At 40.3% G+C, this 20,325-nt stretch overlaps 1 protein-coding gene across 1 annotated transcript in view; it reads left to right on the forward strand.

Moving 5' to 3' along the window:
- Window positions 1–9,575: 9,575 nt before the first annotated feature.
- Window positions 9,576–20,325, forward strand: part of stk10 (serine/threonine kinase 10) — a 51,413-nt gene continuing 40,663 nt past the window's right edge. Inside the window, exon 1 of the mRNA XM_055017351.1 lies at window positions 9,576–10,193. Within this exon, the coding sequence (XP_054873326.1) occupies window positions 10,035–10,193 (159 nt within the window). The 5' untranslated portion in view covers window positions 9,576–10,034. The remainder of the gene's footprint in view (window positions 10,194–20,325) is intronic.

The raw sequence follows: 20,325 nt of genomic DNA on the forward strand, positions 1-20,325 counted from the left end.
AAGAGGGACCATGAAACAGTAAGTCACCAACTGTCTTGTTCACTAGAATGGATTTTTGCTTCACATAAAGTTGATTGATTGATGATTGATCGACACTTAATTCATACACAAATGAGTTTTTGTAGCTATTGTGATTGTCTGTTATATTGACAGTATGTTGCATTGTAATTCTTTTGTTACATGAATGTAAATCAGGTTGCACGTGAATATATTTCGGACACTAGATTATCCTGTATTTATAATTACAAAACTTAATAGCTGATATTTTTGTTTTCATCCAGAGCTACTGCATGGCACACATGCCAGATCTCTACCTTGATGTCCATGTAAGTATGACTTTAAATTCTTCAGTGATCTGTTTATTTTGGATCTAATTTGCATATATGAAAGTTATCAAAGCGAAAGTGTTCATATTGTGCTTAAACCGCTTGTGCAAAAAGTCTTTATCAGAAGAAAATGTGTTTTCTTGGCTCTGTTTTTAGTCAGTGTTTACTTCTGTTTTGAGTAATCTGTCTGTTCCAGAACTTTCTACACTAACTCCTGTGGTATTTTGACGGCAGACCTCAGCCGCTGTAAATCACACACAGGGACACTAATTGTTGCTCATGACAGAATTCCTGTGTGATGTACAAAATGAGGACCTACATCTCCTTGGTGGAAGGCCTGCGACAGCGGCGCTGTGCTTACACTGGCGAAGTGAGGAAGCTGGGTGTCACCCTGAGGCAGCTCTTCATCTTCATGTCGCAGAAATGTCACGGGGTAAGACAAAATTAGAGGAAATTCTACCATAAAGACACATGAGTTAGTGCCATTCAGTCTTGTCAGGTGTAGGGCATGTGTGCATGGGTACCTTGACATAAATTGTAATAGAGATAATGAATGTCAAATCTCCTATAACTGAGCACATATCTGTATCCACTGAGCCAAACTCTGAGTTGCTGCAGCCCGACATGAACCACACCAAAAGGGAAAACAGCCTAATTGTGATGAGATGCATTCAACCTGGCTCCCGTTTAATGGGTCACCCAGTGGGTGATTTTGCAGGATTAAATAGGGTTTATGATGCAGCTTATGAGAAACGTTCTGTGCTCTGTGGATGTTTGATCCCGCTCACCTGATCTGTGAAGTCCGACACATCTGGGCCTGAGATTAGTGTCCTGCAACCGGCTGACATGACCAGGCCATGACGTGTCAGCCAGGGGTTAGAGTTAACGCACTTTCATTATGGTCATTTCAGTAAATGGGTGTGATTGACAGTAATTAAGGTCGATTATGGAGCGAAAATACACTTAATGGAGTGAGTGGATATGTGTCATGTGGGTGACCTTCTGCTGTGCACAGTCATCACATCACACAGGGTCACAGGTTTAATGTAACAGAAAGTCACCACTGAAATGGTGAGAGTTCACGCTTTATTTACGCATGTCTGTTGGTATCTCCGTGTTTTTATAGGACCTGGTGTTCACAATCCATGACTGTGCTGCACTGGAGCGCTGATATACTGGATGCTGAAATGACAACATAACTGCCTGCTCAAGGAGAGTGCAGAGGGTCTGAGTGAAAGCCTGTGTAATGACAGTACTGTGCAAAATTGAAAGACACACGATTCAAGTGAGTTAAGCTGATTAAACTGTGTGGCTGTGTTACATTGACATCAAAAAGCATCCTGCTCTTTTTAGAATGGGGATTATTACTGACAGCTGATATGTCTAAATTAACTTTTTATAATAAACTTAAGCAAAATGCATTTACACTAAAAAAAAAATACAGCAGCAAAGATTAAACAAAAATGAACGCAACAAACAGGTAAATGTTTTGATGCCAGCCTGTTGTCACTGACGGATCACCAGAACCAGACAAAGAAGAGGAAAGTCATGTCTCTTTCATGCATTTATCGTTTAAGAAACCATTAGCCAAAGGAATGGGGGAGGAAAAAAAAACTGTTACTGCCGCCTTAAGGAGTTAAACAATGTTGTGGAGGCTTTCTTTGTTTGGACAACTGAGATGTCCTAACATGGTGGATGCTATTGAAACACGACGAGCCAAATTTGTTAGGTTTTCTCTGAGGCTCAGGCGCAGGAAAGAGAAGGAGCTGAGCAGTTGCAGATTCAATGGTTTATTTACAACAAGAAAATACACAAAGACTCCAACTCCCAACGGAAGTGTGCTCCCAGAAAGGGGAAACGGAAACAGTAACGACTACTGAGAACTACAGTGCCTCTAGTGGCTGGAAGACCAAACAAAGAGTATTTATCAACAAGAGAACTGACCCACGGCAGGTAATACCCGGGCAGGAGAATGAAAACAACAAAGACTGTAAGCCTACAAGAATTCCCTAAACTAAAGAGCGATTATGCTTACACGGATCTCAGAAAATGAAACTCGAAGTCAGCAAAAACAGTTACTCCTATGAAACAAGATTTGCTCTAAGAAAAATACAAGAACTATAGAACTATCCGCAATAAACCAAAACTAGATCAACTAGAAATCCGGAGATTACATTACTCCACGACTTGGAATGAACCAGAAAACTTTATACAAACCTACGATAATAATAAACTAAGACTGAGACTGCTCGTAACTGAGACAGAACTGACGGCGGACAGCTAGGAAGCTGGGAGGCAGAGAACCAGACGAGGCAGGGGGGTTCTGTTGGGCTGTGTCAGACGGTCGCGGCTAGTTAGGTAAAGTTGGCAAGATATTCACAGATTCGGACTTCCGGCATCAGTAACTCATGAGATATACGTTGTAAAAACATAAACAATGCCTCTTTCCCATCGTTGTAAGCTAGACAATGCACTACAAGGCCAGTTTTATCAAAGGTCGCCGTCTTTCAAGCTGCAGAACTAACATTGATGTCTATGAGCTGCCGGCTGTGCAACGAGTGAACAGGGACCGTCTGCAAATAGCAAAACCGCTGCAACAGCGAAGAGACACACTACACAAATATTCAATTACTTAACTTTCATACACTGTAGTGTCACCAAATTTACTGCAGCCATCATTTGTTTCCTGTTGGTCATACTACAACTCTTGGTTTGATACTAAACACAAAATTTGAATTTTAAGGAATTTTTATTATTTTAGTATTATTTTATTAGTCATAAAATTCAATAACTTCACTCTTATGTACTGTAGTGTCACCAAAATCATCGGAGCCATCAGTTGGCTCCTGCTGGTCATACTACAACTCTTGGTTTGACATTAAGTAAAAAAAATCTGAATTTTAATGAATTTTCTTATTTTCTTATTATTTTATTGGTCATGAAATTCAATAACTTCACTCATACATTGTAGTGTCACCAAAATCACTGGAGCCATCAATTGGTTTCTGCTGGTCATACTGCAATGCTTGGTTTGATATTAACTTAATTAATTATTATTCACTTTGATATTAAGTACAAAATTTGAATTTTAAATAATTTTTATTCGTAATACAATTCAATAACTTCACTCTTATGTACTATAGTGTCATCAAATTCACTGGAGCCATCAGTTGGCTTCTGATTATCATACTACAATGCTTGGTTTGATATTAAATAAAAAAATCTGAATTTTAAGGAATTTTTGTAGTAAATAAAATTCACTCTTACTCTAAACACTGCAGAAAAAATAAACTCCATCCAACCATCAAAAGGTCCTACTGATCATACCTTCAGGTTTTTTCTTCCAAGTATTGTCTGTACAGTCCTTAACTTGGAAAATATTATTAGCTGTTTAACATTATGGTTTAAATGAATCAGTTAACGCTGCAGCCTTGTAAGAAGGCATCTGACCGTCTTTCTTCCCAATCGTCAGTACTTGAGGAGACAGTCTAAACAGTTTAGTTTGGTATATTGGTGTTATCTGATCCTCTCTTTGGTGAGGATTCCAGGTTCCATTACTATTCAGTATCATGTATTTGGACAAACAGGTGCACTGTGGATCTAAAAATATAGCCCCACATACATCGAGAAGAGCCATCAAAGCTAATTTACTCATAATCCTTAAACTTCACACACAAGCATGCACACTAAGTAGTGTGCACAACTTCACATGGCAATAAACAACCCAAATAATTAAAATTCAGTTACTTTTGGCTATTAATGTTCCACAATCTACCAAAAAAAAATGGATGAGCACTTTTATCTGTTACAACAAAAAATATCTGAGATATACAACAACAATTTCATTACTAATAAAAAAAAATCCTTAAAATCATGAAAAATAGTTAAATATCAAACCAAGAGTTGTAGTATGATAAACAGGAGCCAACTGATAGACAGTGTAATCATTCTGCAGTACATAAGAGGGAAGTTATTGAATTTTATTACTAACAAAATAATAATAAAATAAGAAAAAAAATTCCTTAAAATTCTGATTTTTTATTTAATATCAAACCAAGCATTGTAGTATGACAATCAGGAGCCAACTGATGGCTCCAGGTGAATCTGATGACACTACAGTACATAAGAGTGAAGTTATTGAATTGTATTACTAATAAAATAATAATAAAATAATAAAAATCATTAAAATAGTGATTTTTTTTTTTATATCAAACCAAGAGTTGTAGTATGACCAGTAGGAGTCAACTGATGGCTCCAGTGATTTTGGTGACAATACAATGTATAAGAGTGAAGTTATTAAATTTTTTGACCAATAAAGTAATAATAAAACAATGAAAATTCCTTAAAATTCAGATTTTTTTAAATTTTTTATTTAGTGTCAAACCAAGAGTTGTAGTATGACCAACAGGAGACAAATGATGGCTGCAGTAAATTTGGTGACACTACAGTGTATAAAAATTAAGTAATTGAATATTTGTGTAGTGTCTCTCTTCGCTGTTGCAGCGGTTTTGCTATTTGCAGACGGTCCCTGTTCACTCGTTGCACAGCCGGCAGCTCATAGACATCAATGTTATTTCTGCAGCTTGAAAGACAGCGACTTTTGATAAAACTGGCCTTGTAGCACATTGTCTAGCTTACAACTATTTGAAAGAGGCATTGTTTATGGTTTACAACGTATATCTCATGAGTTATTGATGCCGGAAGTCCGAATCTGTGAATATCTTGACAACTTTACCTAACTGTCGCGGCTGCGACGGCGGTGGAGGCTCGGACGGAGGTTGGGAGGTGGTGGAGATGTTTCAGGAGATTTCCAGAGATGTAGACAGAGGACGGGGGTGTAGACGAATCCTGGTGGGTTGGAATGGGTTGGCAGCAGGAGCAGGTGGTTGGTCCGAACTATGAAAGAGCAGAAACAGATTTACTCGAGGTTCACAGGAACAATGGCTAGAGTGAATTGATGAGAAAACTGACCGTTGGGCATTCACGATCCGGCGTCGACTAAAGAGTGGAGTCAGGATATATTGTGTAGGAGAAGTCAGTTGATTGGCTCTGGCACACCTGCTCCTGCTGATTGATCCAGGATTGCCCTCACCTGCCGTTGCCACAGTGCTCAGCATACCTAAAAAGGAGGAAAACAAGAGGAAGGAGGGGCCCTATCCAGAGCCAGCATCAGCAGATCTAACAAAACTGTTTTTCAGCCTTTTTAAGCAGCTCAGTGTTTAACCGATAAACAAGCGAAGTCCGACATCAGCCCATTGCCACCAATCTTCTTGCCTGTAATTGATAATTCAGCAGTTAATTGTTTGGCTAATCTTTCTATAGAATTCACTGAGAAAATTAGTCATGCAAATGAGATAGTGAATGAACTCCACTGATTTTCATTCTGAGGTGCTTTCTGCATTCTCATGGGAAATGTTACCTGAACTTTACTGCTTAATGTTTCAAATTACACCTATAATTACTCACATCAGACCTGACATTTATTTTAATGACAGTCGTGTTTACTGAGAACAACAGATCAGCTTCTCATTTTAGAACTCTCAAACCTAAGTTTGGTCTTTCTTTCGTCTTTTAGCCTTTATTTGTGCTCACATAACATCAGAATGAAAGACTAATACAATAATGGAGCTTCAATTGATGCTTTCCGTCCCGGAAACAAGCCAAGCTGCCAAGTCCTCCCCTGTATAAAACAATTGAATCTGTGAGGTACAATCATAAACATTAGAGCACTTCTTATAACAACACACATTTTCCTCTAAATTCAAAGCCAGTTTTCTGTCCCAAAAAATCCAACTTGATGTTAATTGCACAAAAAATTAGAGTTACATTAGAGGTATATCAAAACCAATAGGTGGAGGAAAGTAACTGAGTACATTTACCCAAGTACATTTTATGCTTCTTCATACGTCTCCTTGACAACAGTCTTTAGAGGGAAACATTGTACTTTCTACTCTACTACTACTTTTATTTAACAACTTTAGGTAGTAGATTTGACATTATGGATAAGATTTTTAAAATACACTGCCCGGCCCAAAAAAAAAAAAAAAGTCTCACACTAATATTTTGTTGGACTGCCTTTAGCTTTGAGTACGGCACTCATTTGCTGTGACATCATTTCGATAAACTTCTGCAATGTCACATCATTTATTTCTGTCCAGAGATGCATTCATTTTTCACCAAGATTTTATATTGATGATGGGAGAGTCGGACTGCTGCACAAAGTCTTCTCCAGCTTGTCCCAAAGATTCTCAGTGGGGCTGAGGTCTGGACTCTGTGGAGGTCAATCCATCTCATGCTCCCTGATCCACTCATTCTCAATGTGAGCCCCATGAATCCTGGCATCGTCATCTTGGAACATGTCCATGCCATCAGGGAAGAAAAGTTCTACTGATAGAAAGACCTGGTCATTCAGTATCTTCAGGTAGTCAGCTGACCTCATTCTTTGGGAACATAACGTTGCTGAACCTGACCAACCCCAGATCATAACTCTAACCCCCACAGACTGGTAGGCACTAGCCATGATGAGGGCATCACTTCATCTGCCTCTCTTCTTACCCTGATGCCCTCATCACTCTGGAACAGGGTAAATCTGGACTCATCAGACCACATGACCGACCACATTTGTTCCTCAAAGATGATGGTTCTCCACTATCCTTCAGGTTTTAATAATGCGTTGGACGGTTCTTAATCTGATTTTAATAGTTTCAGAAACCTCCTTACTTGTTTTCTTTGCTTGATGCAGGCCAATAATTTGACCCATCTGAGACAGATTAACATCCTTTCCATGACCACAGGATATGTCTTCCTACATGGTTGTTTCAGAAATGAGAAGCTCCTCACTGCATCAGCTAGGGTTAAATAAGTTGTTGCAGCTGAAACATAATGATCACTGCACTAATTATCCAATGGAAGGCTCTTACCGATTTGCTTAGTTAAATCCAGGTGGCAGCTTTTTATTGGCCAGGCAGTGTGTGATAGTGTTTTTTTTTTTTTTTTTTTTTTTTTTTTTTTTTATAGCCTTTTTGGCTTCTCAGATCTGACAAAAAGTGTGTTCTTGGGCTCATATGATGTCTGTGAGTTGTTTACAGCTCCACCAAACTGACATTTTCCCCTTGAAACTCGCAAAGTTTAATTTCAATAAATGTTGTAATAATCCAATACTGTAGCAAAAATTATAGATTAGACAAAAAAATCAAGAAACTGGATACAGGTTTGTGTATCATGCCTTTGTTTGTCTTCTCTCTCTACTATTATTGATCTGACAAACCCCCAGATATGTCTACCGCCCCTGTATGTAAATGTGTACATAAAGTAGTTCAAACTAGTTCCACCTGTAGTAGCAACATTAACATGCTGCTGACACACTGATACCTCAGGATTAATATTCTAATGATGTCATCTATAATAATATATCAATCAGAGGGACCAAGCCAACACTTTTACTTCAAAATTTGTTGCTTATGCAGATTTTTCACGCCATAGAGCATGTTTAAAGTGCTTTATTAGTACTTTTACTTCAGTAAAGTATCTGAATACTTCTTCCACTACTGCGGTGATCACACAAACAGAACACAACAGAAAGAACAGTTTCTACAGACTGATGATTTCATATTTTAGTTACCTTCGCTGAGTTCTTGTCCAAGTTATTGGTGGCATTTGGAAAATTCCTCAGATGGTCAGTCAAGGGACAAAAGGCTACAGAAATGCCAGACAGAAAAAAACCCTACAAAAGGTCACAGCCGCACAGAGTACAACTTTTGATATCTAATAAACTAGAAGGAAGAGATTAAATCCCAAACCCCACAGTCATATTTTAAATTTGCTCTGCTAGTTAATCTTTGATGCATGTGATATAGTAGAATTGCCACTAAGCCGTGGTAATAATATACAGGGCTTCAAGCAATGCCTGCTTCATTATTTATTAATCTGATGGCTACTTAGCTATCTGCTGTTTTATCTATTCATCATTTATTCTATAAATTGCCATAAAGTCTCCATCACTGTATAACATACAAACATACAAATCATTGCATTTGAGAGGAGGATGTTTACTCAGAACATTTTATACAGATGTTTTTGACCGAATAATGGCAAATCACACCAACTCTAATTATAGAATGAACAAAAATATAAATGCAGCATGTCATATTTTGTCAAGTTTGAGCCATTCCTTTTAACACACAGGAAAAAAAAACACACACACACAGTGTCTCTACAATAGCGAGTTTTCACAATAATGGAAATTATAATGGGTTAGATCAAGAGTGGGGTCACAAAATTTGTAACAAATCACACATCTGTCAGACAGAGAGTTAAAGTTGTCGATGTTGCTTGTGAAATGTTGTCCCACTCTTCCTGAAGTTGGTGTCCACTTTAGAGGTCACGATCATGTTGTGAGACACGTTCATCACGAGCATCTGCAATGATTTTTAAGCAGTGGCATGGTGGACATTCAAGTTTGTGGCTAAAGTCTAAATGACATGTCAGCATCCAGCATGCCAACAGCCTGCTGTCATCTTACTTGTGTCATCGGTGATGCCAAATCATGGCAATAAAACTGCATTTTAAAGATGGACTTTGATAGTTAAAGGAGTGTCTGTTTGCTGGTTATTGTCCTTTAAACCACACCTGATCAGGGTTTGGATTAACCCCATTGTCGAGAATTTGTCACCAGTTTAACAGTTCATAAAGTGCACAATTGGCTAAATGTAATCATTTTCAAACCAGAACAACAGAAACTAACCTTCCCTCGTCGTCATATATGAATATTTTAGTTGAGTGTTTATTCATTAACATTACAGTTTCCCTCTGTCTTTGTCTCATTCATGTTTTCCACAGCAGGTACAAAGATACTGAGCTGAATGCTCCACTAGAGGGCGCTGCATCACTGCCTGAACAGGTGGTGGGCAAGTAAGTTGTGCCAACATGTAGCTTTAAAGAAAAAAGAGAAGAGGAACACAGAACAGTTGCAGTGAGATTTTGACTTCCTCTAAACTCAGCTGCAAAGAACTATCACCCAGGTTCCTACTTATGTTGCTCTTAATAAAAAGCAAACCTTGAACCAAGAATACAGTGAGACAGGAGGGTGCAAAAGAACTGTAAATTAGTGTCATAATTGATTCCTGAATGGCTCCTATAGAGGTTAAGTAGTTTCGTTGATGGCACAGCTGTTGGAGTCACTGAAGACCCGCCCAGCACCAACCCGGACATGAAGTTCTTTCACCTCATCCGCGCTGCAGTGACGACGACTTTGTCCTGCCGAAGGAACTACATTTCCATGACGGCAGCTTGCGCGTTGTTGAGCAACAAGGTGGGGCTTTGTGGCTCAGTTTGAATCAACAAGTTTCCCGGACAGGCAGACGGCTCCTCCATCGTGTCTCCTCAGCGGCAGGTGGTCAGCACGCGTCCCCGGCGCTTAACCAACCGCAGCTTGTCAACTGGATTATGATGTTTTCACCTGAGACCAGGGCTGGAATGGACGGAGTAGAATAACTTCTTTTGAGGCAGTTCTCTCAGTTTTTTTTCTCTGTCTTTTCTCAAAGGACGCTGAAAGTGAACGCTGTAAATTGGTAGATAAGAGTTTTGTTTTTGTTTTTTGTTTTTGTGGCGAGCTGCGCGTCTTTGCATGCATAATGCTCTGAGATCCTCTGACACCTGGTGATAGTTTTAGAGTTTTGTTTTTTTTTTTTTAATTACAAGTTGTAAATAATGGCATTTGCAAAGTTCAGCAAAATCCTCCGCCTGCCTACTATTGAAATAAAGAAGAAAGTCAAGCAGTACGAGCACGTCCACCGGGACATCAATCCAAACGATTTATGGGAAATTATTGGCGAACTGGGCGATGGCGCGTTTGGGAAGGTCTACAAGGTGAGTGTGACTTTAGAGACACTAGGCACCTGCACACCGGACACACTGTGTACTAGTAAATCTGTGCTTGTATTTAAACCTCTCAAACTTTACTGAGAAGTTGCCCACCTGTTAACTGTCAGTTCTGCAACATTCTGGTATCTGAAATTCCAAGTCCCTCATGAGTCATGTTCTTCGATACAGACTAATCATCTGTGTTTGTTTTGACGCACATACTTTATTTCTGTCTGTACATACTTGGGGTGTGGACTGACTACTTCCATACCAGCATTGCTGAGATTATGACAAATATCTTAACTATGCTGCTGGTCCAGAGTTCCACAGTCAAACTAAGTCACTGTATTGTCAACTTTGGCTGTCAAGGAGAACAAGTGGGTGAAAGACTGTTTGAAAGAATACATTCACTGGATTTCTGTTCACTGCTGTTTGCTTCCTCTTCTGTCACTCATTGCATCTTCACTTTCATTCATTTTCTGAGTGCCTTGTTGATGCATCATTCGTTTGTTTCCTTAGTTTTGCTGATGGCCGCTCACGTCTTGTGATTGTCTTTAAACATCTGCGCTACAGAGGGTTTAATCACCCTCTGGACATGCTCAGTGGTTGCTGTGAATCCAGTATGAGGCCGGCACACAGGGATAGTAAAGGCACTTTTCATTAGTTCTGTCCCTTCTTCCCAAAGCTCAGCAGCAGCAGCACTTTTGGCTCAGAGCAGATATTTAATCTGGACGTGTTAGCTGGTCAGTCCCCTCTGCAAAGCCGGGCACAGGCCCTCAGTGTGTGCACGGCCCAGCGGAACACAGTGAACGCCTTTGACGCATCGCGGGCCTCAGTGGAAGAAGTGATGCTTTAGCAGAATCCTGCAGCGAATAGAAAATGCAGTGTTTTCTAGGGGAGTCCACCCTTATTTAGATGTTTGGTTTTTCCTGGAAAGTGTACACAGTGGGGAAGCTGGTTAGAGGCTGGATTTCCAAAGTTCACTATTCCAACCTCTCCCTTACATAACACCTCACCTTTATATTTAAGGTTTCAGTGGATGAGGAGGGGGACTTGTTAGGTCGCCGCAGGTCTGAATTACATAAATCGTCTCACAATATAGCTTTTGAGCAGAGCGAGCATGTGAGATGTAGTCTCTGGATAACACAGGAAAAAATAACACATAACTAAAGCAAACAAACAGTGCTTTCAGTTTCCACCTAGGAAGCTGAGCAACTGAGTGAACTTAGCATGAAGAGGCCTTTAAAAGTTAAAGTCACACAGCTGAATTCTGCTCCAAAGTTTTCAAAACTAAAGGCCCACATGTGTGATACGTTTAGTGTGATTAAGTGCCGCTTGGACAGCTTTCTAAAATGCAGTTTGTCCCCACTATGTTTGCCTTTTCCAATCCAAATATCAAGCTCGTGCTGTGGCTTCTGTTTCCCCTCCTTGAGTGGGTTGGAGGAGGACAGTTCCACACCTGCAGCTGTCAGATGGAGGGGAGGGAGGGAGGCAGGCAGGCAGAGTGGGAGCAGATGATGGCCAAGAGAGGAAATCGTGGGACTGCATCGGAGGGCGACTTCCTCTCACAGCTCCCAAATCTCAGAATAATCAGCTCGTCTGTGGGAGGGAAAGGCCTCAAGTGGCGAATCACACATGTTTTCCGTTGTTAAAAGTGCTTGATAGAGCGGGCGTGAGGGGAGGTGTCTCTGTCACAAGTGAAATCAGCTGCTTATCAGAGCGCCGGGGAGGGCAGGAGTCACATAAAAAGCTGTTTGTAGATGTGTAACAGGCAACACCAGGGGAATATAGATTCATAAAAAACACACTTTTAATTCTCGCCTTGCATGTGGCAAAGAGCTCCACTTATGAGGCGTCTTTGAGAACAAGCACAGACCTCTTTAAGTGTGTTGGTGGAGAGGACAGAGTGCTCCTTCCAAACTGAATCTCTAAAGGTTAATGTCACCATTGGGAGAATAACAACGCTCTCGCTTAAGGGGAGTGTTGAGGACAACTCGAGCGTGTTTATATCGCTGGAACACAGTGAAAGCAGGATCTCATAAATCGCACTATACTCCCTCAGTCATCTAGTATGTTCTGCTGTCTTTCTGGAGTCTTGGGTGCACCTTTTCTTTGCTGTTGTTGACACTCTACTGCAGATGTGAACTCCAGGATGAATTTAAGGGGTTACTATTTGATGAACACAGCAGGAATGCAAACTGCCTCACAAACTTAAGCCTCTTTTAGCCTAATATTTTGGTGATTTCTGTGGTTTCATGTAAAAAAACAGCAAAGTTTGATCTCTTCAGACTTCTGAAATTTACTCCTATGAATGTAACGTTGCTGTCTGGTTAAACTACTGGATTCTGTTGTAGCTTTTTAAAGGGTTACAGTCCAAAAACTTCAAGAACTGCTTCAGCATGATATTATAAATTAACATTAGAGACTTCTAACAGGTTTGTGTTTTGTATTTTGGAGGCATAGAACATTAAAGCACAGATTAAATCATAGTTTGTTTATTAACTTTTATTTGAATGCAATTGTCAAATATTTAGAAATGAGCATCTTTAAAAACTAAACACAGAACAATGTGTCTGAATAGTAAATGACAACACAGAGGAAACACGCAGACAAACAAGCTGTTGTTTACACCTCATGTTTTCTGTTTCACTAGGTTAAAGTATCACTGTCGGCCAGCAGTTTAACAAGGATATACAGTCAACTGAATGACTTTCCGGCAGTGTCTTTAAAAGGGTTAACAACTAACAAGTAATTTCCTTGTCGATGTAGTCTATTGACTATTTGCTTGTGTAGTCGATCAGTTGTTGATGGTGAAAAATGTGGATCCTTAAAATTCAAAATGACATCCTCCAATTCTTGTTTGCCCACAACCCAAACATATTTAGTTTAGTGTCATAGAGGAGTAAAGAAACAGAAAATATTCACATTTAAAAAGCTTCTTTCTTATAATAAATATTCAAACTGAATATTTGATTTTTAAAAAAATTGTTAAAAATCTAATGAAATTGACTAATTGTCGAGTGTTTGCAGTTTGTTGGCACATGTTGACATGTACCAAAGGCCAGGAACTAGTTTGAGAAACATAGCTTCAACCCTTGACCCAGTTTAATGAAGCTATTTAGCATGCTTATCACTGATTTTGAGTTCTGACCGTAGCTAAACGGTAGAACAACTTCTTAACTTTACCAAGATGTACGGGAGCTCAGCTTCAAGTAAACATGTAAGAAATCATCTCTGAAGAGCAAATTGTTGCTGTTTGGACATTCAAATCGCACTTTGATTTAACTGCGTGTCATTTCTAATACCCCTGTCGGTGCTTGAAATGTTTCACCGCATTGTGTTGACACCCACGAAGAGCTTCACACAACAATACTGCGACATTTCTGCCTCCTTGAAGGCTTCTCACCCGACTGTAGCCACTTCGACCTCTCTAATACTTCAAGTCTGGGCAGGAGAATGTGTTACTTCCTGCACGTCCAGTGTGTCATAGGTTGTTTGCTTTGTCTGTCTGTCTGTCTATGCATGCTTGCGCTTGTTTGGAAAGTGTGCGCTAAAGGTGTGTGGCCGCCGCTGAAGCGTGAAGCAGACGAGCCGTATGGTTCCTCTCACTAATTAATGAGCCACGTGCCGCTGAGCACGCTGCCCTGCTGCTGCTGCTTTTGAATTGTTTCCATAGACACATGCTGTAAGTTTATGCTCTGTCAAATTCCCATTGTGGGATGAAAACCACAGCGAATCTTGTCCCTGTTGGTCTTAAGTGCACAAGGCAGCGCGCTAAACCTGGACTTCAACCGTTGGCGAGGAATTGTTTGTGTAGTTGGCCGCATGCACAAGTGTTGAGAATGAAAGTTGAGTTTATTCAGACGCTTCCTTAAAAAACAATGTGTCGTAATCTCCAAAAACAACAGCATAGTTCCTTTTGGTTTTTGGAATGAGACTGTGAGCGGTGTGGTATTGTGAAATGGAAATTGGTTTGTGAAAACATTTGTGATACAAGGTTGGAAAAGGAAAAAAAATTGTCGGCTAGATAGCCAAAACATAATACAGCAATGCCTTGGAGCAACGCTGTCATTTATCAGATGGTGTTATTGGGTCTGATTGTCCTTCAACCATTGCCCGACTAGGTCTAAATGTCCCTGGGGTGAAATTCGATTACCATTTATAAAGACTTTATTTGTGCACATTACATTTGATAAATGCTGCCAGATGTTGCAGGAAACCAGGACTCCTTTATGGAATTTAATTAGAAAAATTCTCCCCTGGTTTAGCGTTTCACAATGACAAGTGGTGGCAAGTGGCAAACCTGCAGACACATCACTTCAGACATGACTATCCTCCTCAGTCAAGTGAAAGAGAAACGTGGGTGAGTGGGAGGGTGCACGGGTTGCAACATCCTCTTTGTGAAGGAAAACCACGAAGCTTATGTGAAGCTCTAAACTCATAATGGTAATTTAGATTGCAGTGTGTCGCATTGCCCTCAGACGGGGGGTAGCGTCGTGAAAGTCTGGCTTTTCCTGTGTCTAATCTGAGGGAGCAGCTGGGTGCTCAGTGGCTGATAAGAGCCCAGCTGGATGGGTGTGGGCTCAGCGTCCCCCTCATCCTTGTGATGACTTTGTTACAGGCGCTTAGAAAGCCTGATCTGTGCTCCTACATCCATATACCGCTGGCAGCGAAAGCTAGAGGTTGAAGACGTACATGAGAATTTATGACACGCTTTCAGTTTTATGTTGCAGTTAAATGCAGGATTTAGATCAGCAGTGGACCTCTACAGTGTGTTACAGTGTTGGTTGTGACGTTTTCTTTGGCTTGTCTGGTTTTTACATTGTTGAGTTGCTTCAGTTTTAGATAGTTATACTGAAAAATCTGGTACCTTAAGCCTGTCAGAGCTTGGTTTTAGCATCACGTTCTAAATATGAGTGCGTAGCCCTCCAATCTGTCTCTACTTGCTTTGTGTAGGCTGCGCTCAGGAAGTGTCTCTCGCATATCATGAGAATCATGGTTTCTGAGGCCTTGCATGAATGATTGAAGAAACAAGTGCGACCTGGGTGACTTTCTGTCTCAGGCGGTCTGTGGTACAGCTTCCTGCCTCGCTGACCTGCTTTGCTTTTGTGACTCCTCAAGGTTGAAACGTGGGACATTTTGCAATGTTGATCAAAACTTTCACATCCTGAAAAGACTCGTTGCTTCACTGTGGGGTGTGTTTAAGCTTGAGCTTTGTGCTGGTATGAGCGTCACACCCAGTTATGGTCCAGCAGTGTATAAATTTGTGCTTCTATGCAGTCAGCTGATTGGGTAAGAGAGGAAGAGTCTTGTTCCTGAGTTGGTGGAAGAAAACATGCTCAACTGTTTTTGTTCTTTGAAGGTGCTGGCTGTTTTCTGAAAGATACTGCTATGCACTAGGGCTGGACCCGAATATCCGAATATCCGGGTGTGATGGTGGTATCCGAATATTTATTTTGAGATAACCCCCCTAATTTACATTTTTCTGACAAATACCGTCATTTGGTTTATGATATACTTGTTTAAAGTCTAGCTTTGTTTCAGTATTTAATGTCTAATAGATTTAAAACATGTGACGGAGCATAACCCTATGAGATGGGATCAGAAGTGTGACTGTTAAAGAAAGAGCACTGCCTGAATATGTAAAACCACTGACACAACAGCTTAAACTCATGCACTGCATCTGCAGCACACATTCTAAACTGCAGCCTTTGCAACTTGCTAATGTCACTGTTTCAAAACTTGATTTGAAAGCGGCTAATTGTTCAGTCCTGCAACAAGTTTGTATCTACTTCAGGACACATCTTCTCACAACAGTGCCAACTCGATATTCTAATCTAGTTGTTTTTTCTTTTTACAAGTCAGTCACCTGACAAATAAAGGGAGATATTAATCACCCTCAGTGCTGTTTGTATTATTTTTACTAACACATAAATTATTATTATCTTGCGAATAAATTATGTGTAAATTGGTTCTCATGCTTCCCGTAATAATGTTAGTGTACCAAAAGAATCCCATAAAAGTCATGATTAACTCGCCCAGTAACCAACTCTGGCAGAAACCTGATGCTAATCTCATAAATGTTTTGTGATTTACACTGTGAGCTTTTAAGAGCAGTTAGTGTTTCTTTTATCTTTGCTCCAAAGAGCGCGTTCTGTTATTGCATTATCTCAGTGGCTCTTTAGAAGAATTGTGTAGAAATCCCTTAAATTCCATCATTGATGTTTTGAGTTTCTGCTGTCTTTCTCACAAGCTGCATATAAAAGTCTCCACCAGGAAGGTAGGGCAGCTTGTTTACAGCCTTGCAGGCAAAATCTGTGTCAAGATGCTCTCTGTATCACGCCTACACCTTGTAAAGCTTAATTGCTGTAATCAGACAATAATGCCCAAAGGTGACTCCGATAAGCAGCTCAGATCTTCTTTAGTGAAGTTTGAAGTCTATTTAAAATGGCATGCTTTAGTTGTTATTTACTGCCTGTAAATGGGAGAGGGACAATAACAGGACTTTGAAATGTAAAGTGTGCCAGTGTACATAAATAAGACACCTTTTGTGTCTTAGTACTGAGGTTCAGAAAGATTCAAGATCGATTTATTGTCATTGTGTCAGGATACACAATCCCAAAAAACGGAGCTCAGATGTATAGATAAAAAGATTTATGATATTCACTCATTTAAAACATGTTCACATGCACGTTTTTAGGAATTTGCTTAATTTCCAACATATTTCAGGATAGTAAAGTTTAAAAAAGAAGTAAGTAATAAAACAATGAAGAAAAATATCAGTGATTTTAGGCTCTACTCTTTAAATAATCAAATATGACACTTGACACAGCTGTAATAAAACAAAGCAAAAAGTTTTTTGATCTTTTGTCCAGGTATTGCTATAAAATAGTCGTCACCCTACAGTGTTTGTAGCGGTTCAACGTGCTTTTCTTGTGCAGCCTGTTGATCTGAATGAGAGGTCATCACTTCCTCAGACGCCTGCTGTCGGAGGTTATATACGAGCTGAGAACCACATTCCTGCTCGCAGACAAGTGGGGAGAGTCTACAAAGGAGGGGCAGTTTACAGGTTTATGATGGGGCAAAGGTCTAACACACACACACACACACACACACACACACATTCCCCTGAAGGGAGTTGTGTGTGTGCGCTTTGTTGAAACTGTACCACAGCGAACGAGCCGAAAATACACATCAGCATGAGGTAGGGGCATTCAACCTGGAGGTGACTAACCCTGGGGAAAGTTCTCTGCCTTACCGGTCACACAAGGTCACATCTGGTCCCTGGATGCGTTTGATTTATTCTCATTTACTTCAGATATAAGTTTAAAAAAGAAAAAAGTTTCTAAGATTAGTCATATTTTGATATTTTACTTTGTTTTTCGACTTGTCCTACCCGGAGTGCGATCCGTCGGTGTGCTTTCGAGCCGTCACACCCACAGTAATCATTAATACCTCAGTCAACACTGAACGTTCTTATTCCCCAGTTTGATTCATGTCAAAACGGCTGAGTGTGTTTGCACCTGAATACTAGGTGGCACACGCACAGGAGACTGAGGAGTGTGTGCTTTTGTGTGTTTGCTCAGTCTATCTACAGTGTGTTTGTGTGCTCACACGTGGACCCGCAACATCTGCTTTTGCGGCTTTACCCTCTCTGAAGCTTTTGTCGAGCAGCAGCAGCTTCAGACCCACACTTACTGGAAACAGATTGGTAAATATACATGACAGATGGAGGGACATGGCCAGGCAGGGATGTTAGAGACACAAATGTTGAGGAAGAATACATTTACAGCATAGAAGACAATGAGGACAGAGAGATATATACAATATGCTGCATTAAAAGGATTAAAAACAAGATGGGAGATAATACTTGGAAGAAGATAAAAGGGCATGCAGATACTAGATTGATGGGTGAATGATAGAAAGGCATCAAAGAAATGGAAAGAAAACTTGTGAAGAAGGCAGAATTTTTTTATTTACGATTAAAAATTTCAATTAGAGCTGCAATTATTAGTCAGGGAAGCTAAGTCATCAGCTATTTTGATAATAAAACAGTAATTTCAATCTTTATTTCAGCAGAGTTATTAAGAATTAGGAATTATTAGTAAGAAATTTGATTGTTGCAGGCATTAAAATGTGAAATTTGACTGTGTTCCTTGACTTACATTAGAGGAAACTGAATATCTTTGGGCTTTGGACTGTAGATCTGACAGAAAGACATCAAATTCCGTTTTTCTGATGTCAAATAGACCAAACAACAACAAAATCATCTGCAGATTATTAAACAATGAAAATAAGTGTTTGTGTCAGCCAAAAATTTTACTAAAACCAAGTTAAAAATGGACAGACGGTTGAATTCTGTAATAGCAGTTTGTCCAAACCATTCAAGAGCCCGTAGGTCTGTTTTTGTGCTAGTTTACTCCTCTTACTAATGGTGAAACAGCCAAACAGAGAGTCTCAAGATGGACCAGAAACAAATCCTTCTGATGGCAACCATGGAAACCAGACTTCAACAAAGCCAGAGACTGTTGTCCTCCTCTAGGCTTAAGATGAAGTGAAGAGTCATTAGGTTTGAAACAGTGAACCGTTGTTGTCCTCCTGGGATGGCAGCAGCAACAGTATGTAGTTAACTGTACTTCTAGTCCCTCAGGGTTGTGGCTGTGTGCTGTTATTATGTAATAACTTACAGCCTTTCCTATATAATCCTGACATCTGGCGTCTGTGCTTTTTTTCTCTTGTTTTCTTGTCATTTGGTTTGGTCACATGTAAACAAGTCTAGAGTGCTGTAGCTGCTAGCAGCATGTGTCATCTCCTCCATAACTCAGACGGATTGTGTAGGAGGGAAAGCGGTCAGAAATGTCGAATTTTTGCCAAAATTACAGCGTTCCATTATGTTTAAGGCACAAAGGACACATTGTCCCCCACATCTGTTGTTCAAATATGATGCATGTTGAAAATGAAGTGCAAAAACCTGTCATTTTAATCAGCTTGTGCACTAGTGACTCCGATAAGGAACGCAGCGGAGTTATGTGACGATTGGCGTACATAAATCCGTCTGTTAGCAACATTATTCAAAAACTGACCAACAGATTTGGATGAAATTTTCAGGGAAGGTCAGAAATGACATAAGGACCACTTCGTTAGATTTAGCAGTGATGTGGTTTATAGTTTGGATCCACGGATTTGTTAAGGATTTCCCATTGAGATAGAGGCACGGCGTCTCTGTAACTATGACAAGTGAACACTACGTCCTACCACAAATCCACCACTGAGGACTTATCAGGACTGATCCATCAGAAATGATACAAGGAACAATTGATTTACTTGTAGGGGTGTTTCCGAGTCCCATCAATTCCCGCTGCCTGCTGCATATTTAGGTCAGGCGATTCGGTATCCGTACATAACGTACACATGAATAACACACGCCTGTGCTCAGTGCAAGGTCAGGGAATGAGCAGTCTTTCCTTGTTTAGCTGTGATTGCTAACCTGCATGCCCAGTTTTCTTACTTGTGCAGAAATTAACACTGCATACCTGCAAGACACAACAACAAGCATGCAGTTGCCCTAGTTTCTCTGCTGTGTGTTCATACATGCACAAACATCCACAGACACTTGTGCATTGATGTCATTTGTAGGAAGTCAGAGGTCCCTGTGCAATGAGGTGTTTCAGATGGTTACTTCCTCTCTGTGGAGTGTGTACAGTCGGTAAGGCGCACATGTAAACAAACACACGTGTTTATATGCTACACTTGAGGACCACCATTGACGTCACGCATTCTCCACCCCACCAAAAAAAAGTGTCTGCCCACCCTATCCACCCCCCAACCATCTGAAGGCCAGAGGCGCATTCCTCAGCCTTGTTCACACTGAGATGTAAAGGTGTGTTTGTGTGAGAGAGACTGAGAGACAGAAAATGGCCTTTTGAAGCTGGGTCAGCGGTTGGTTGTTGTAAAGTTTAGGCTACGAGATTGAGCACAAAAAAGTCGAAAAGTTGCTCAAATTGGAAGTGTTGGTAAACATTTTTATTTCATTATTTTTCTGGTCATTTAACATACTTATTCAAATATAGGTCAGCCATCATTTTGTGGGTCGCTAACTCATGAGACACGAAACTCGAGGAATTGATGTGACATTTGT

Source organism: Amphiprion ocellaris, chromosome 14 (assembly GCF_022539595.1).
Source record: "Amphiprion ocellaris isolate individual 3 ecotype Okinawa chromosome 14, ASM2253959v1, whole genome shotgun sequence".
NCBI lineage: Eukaryota > Metazoa > Chordata > Actinopteri > Pomacentridae > Amphiprion > Amphiprion ocellaris.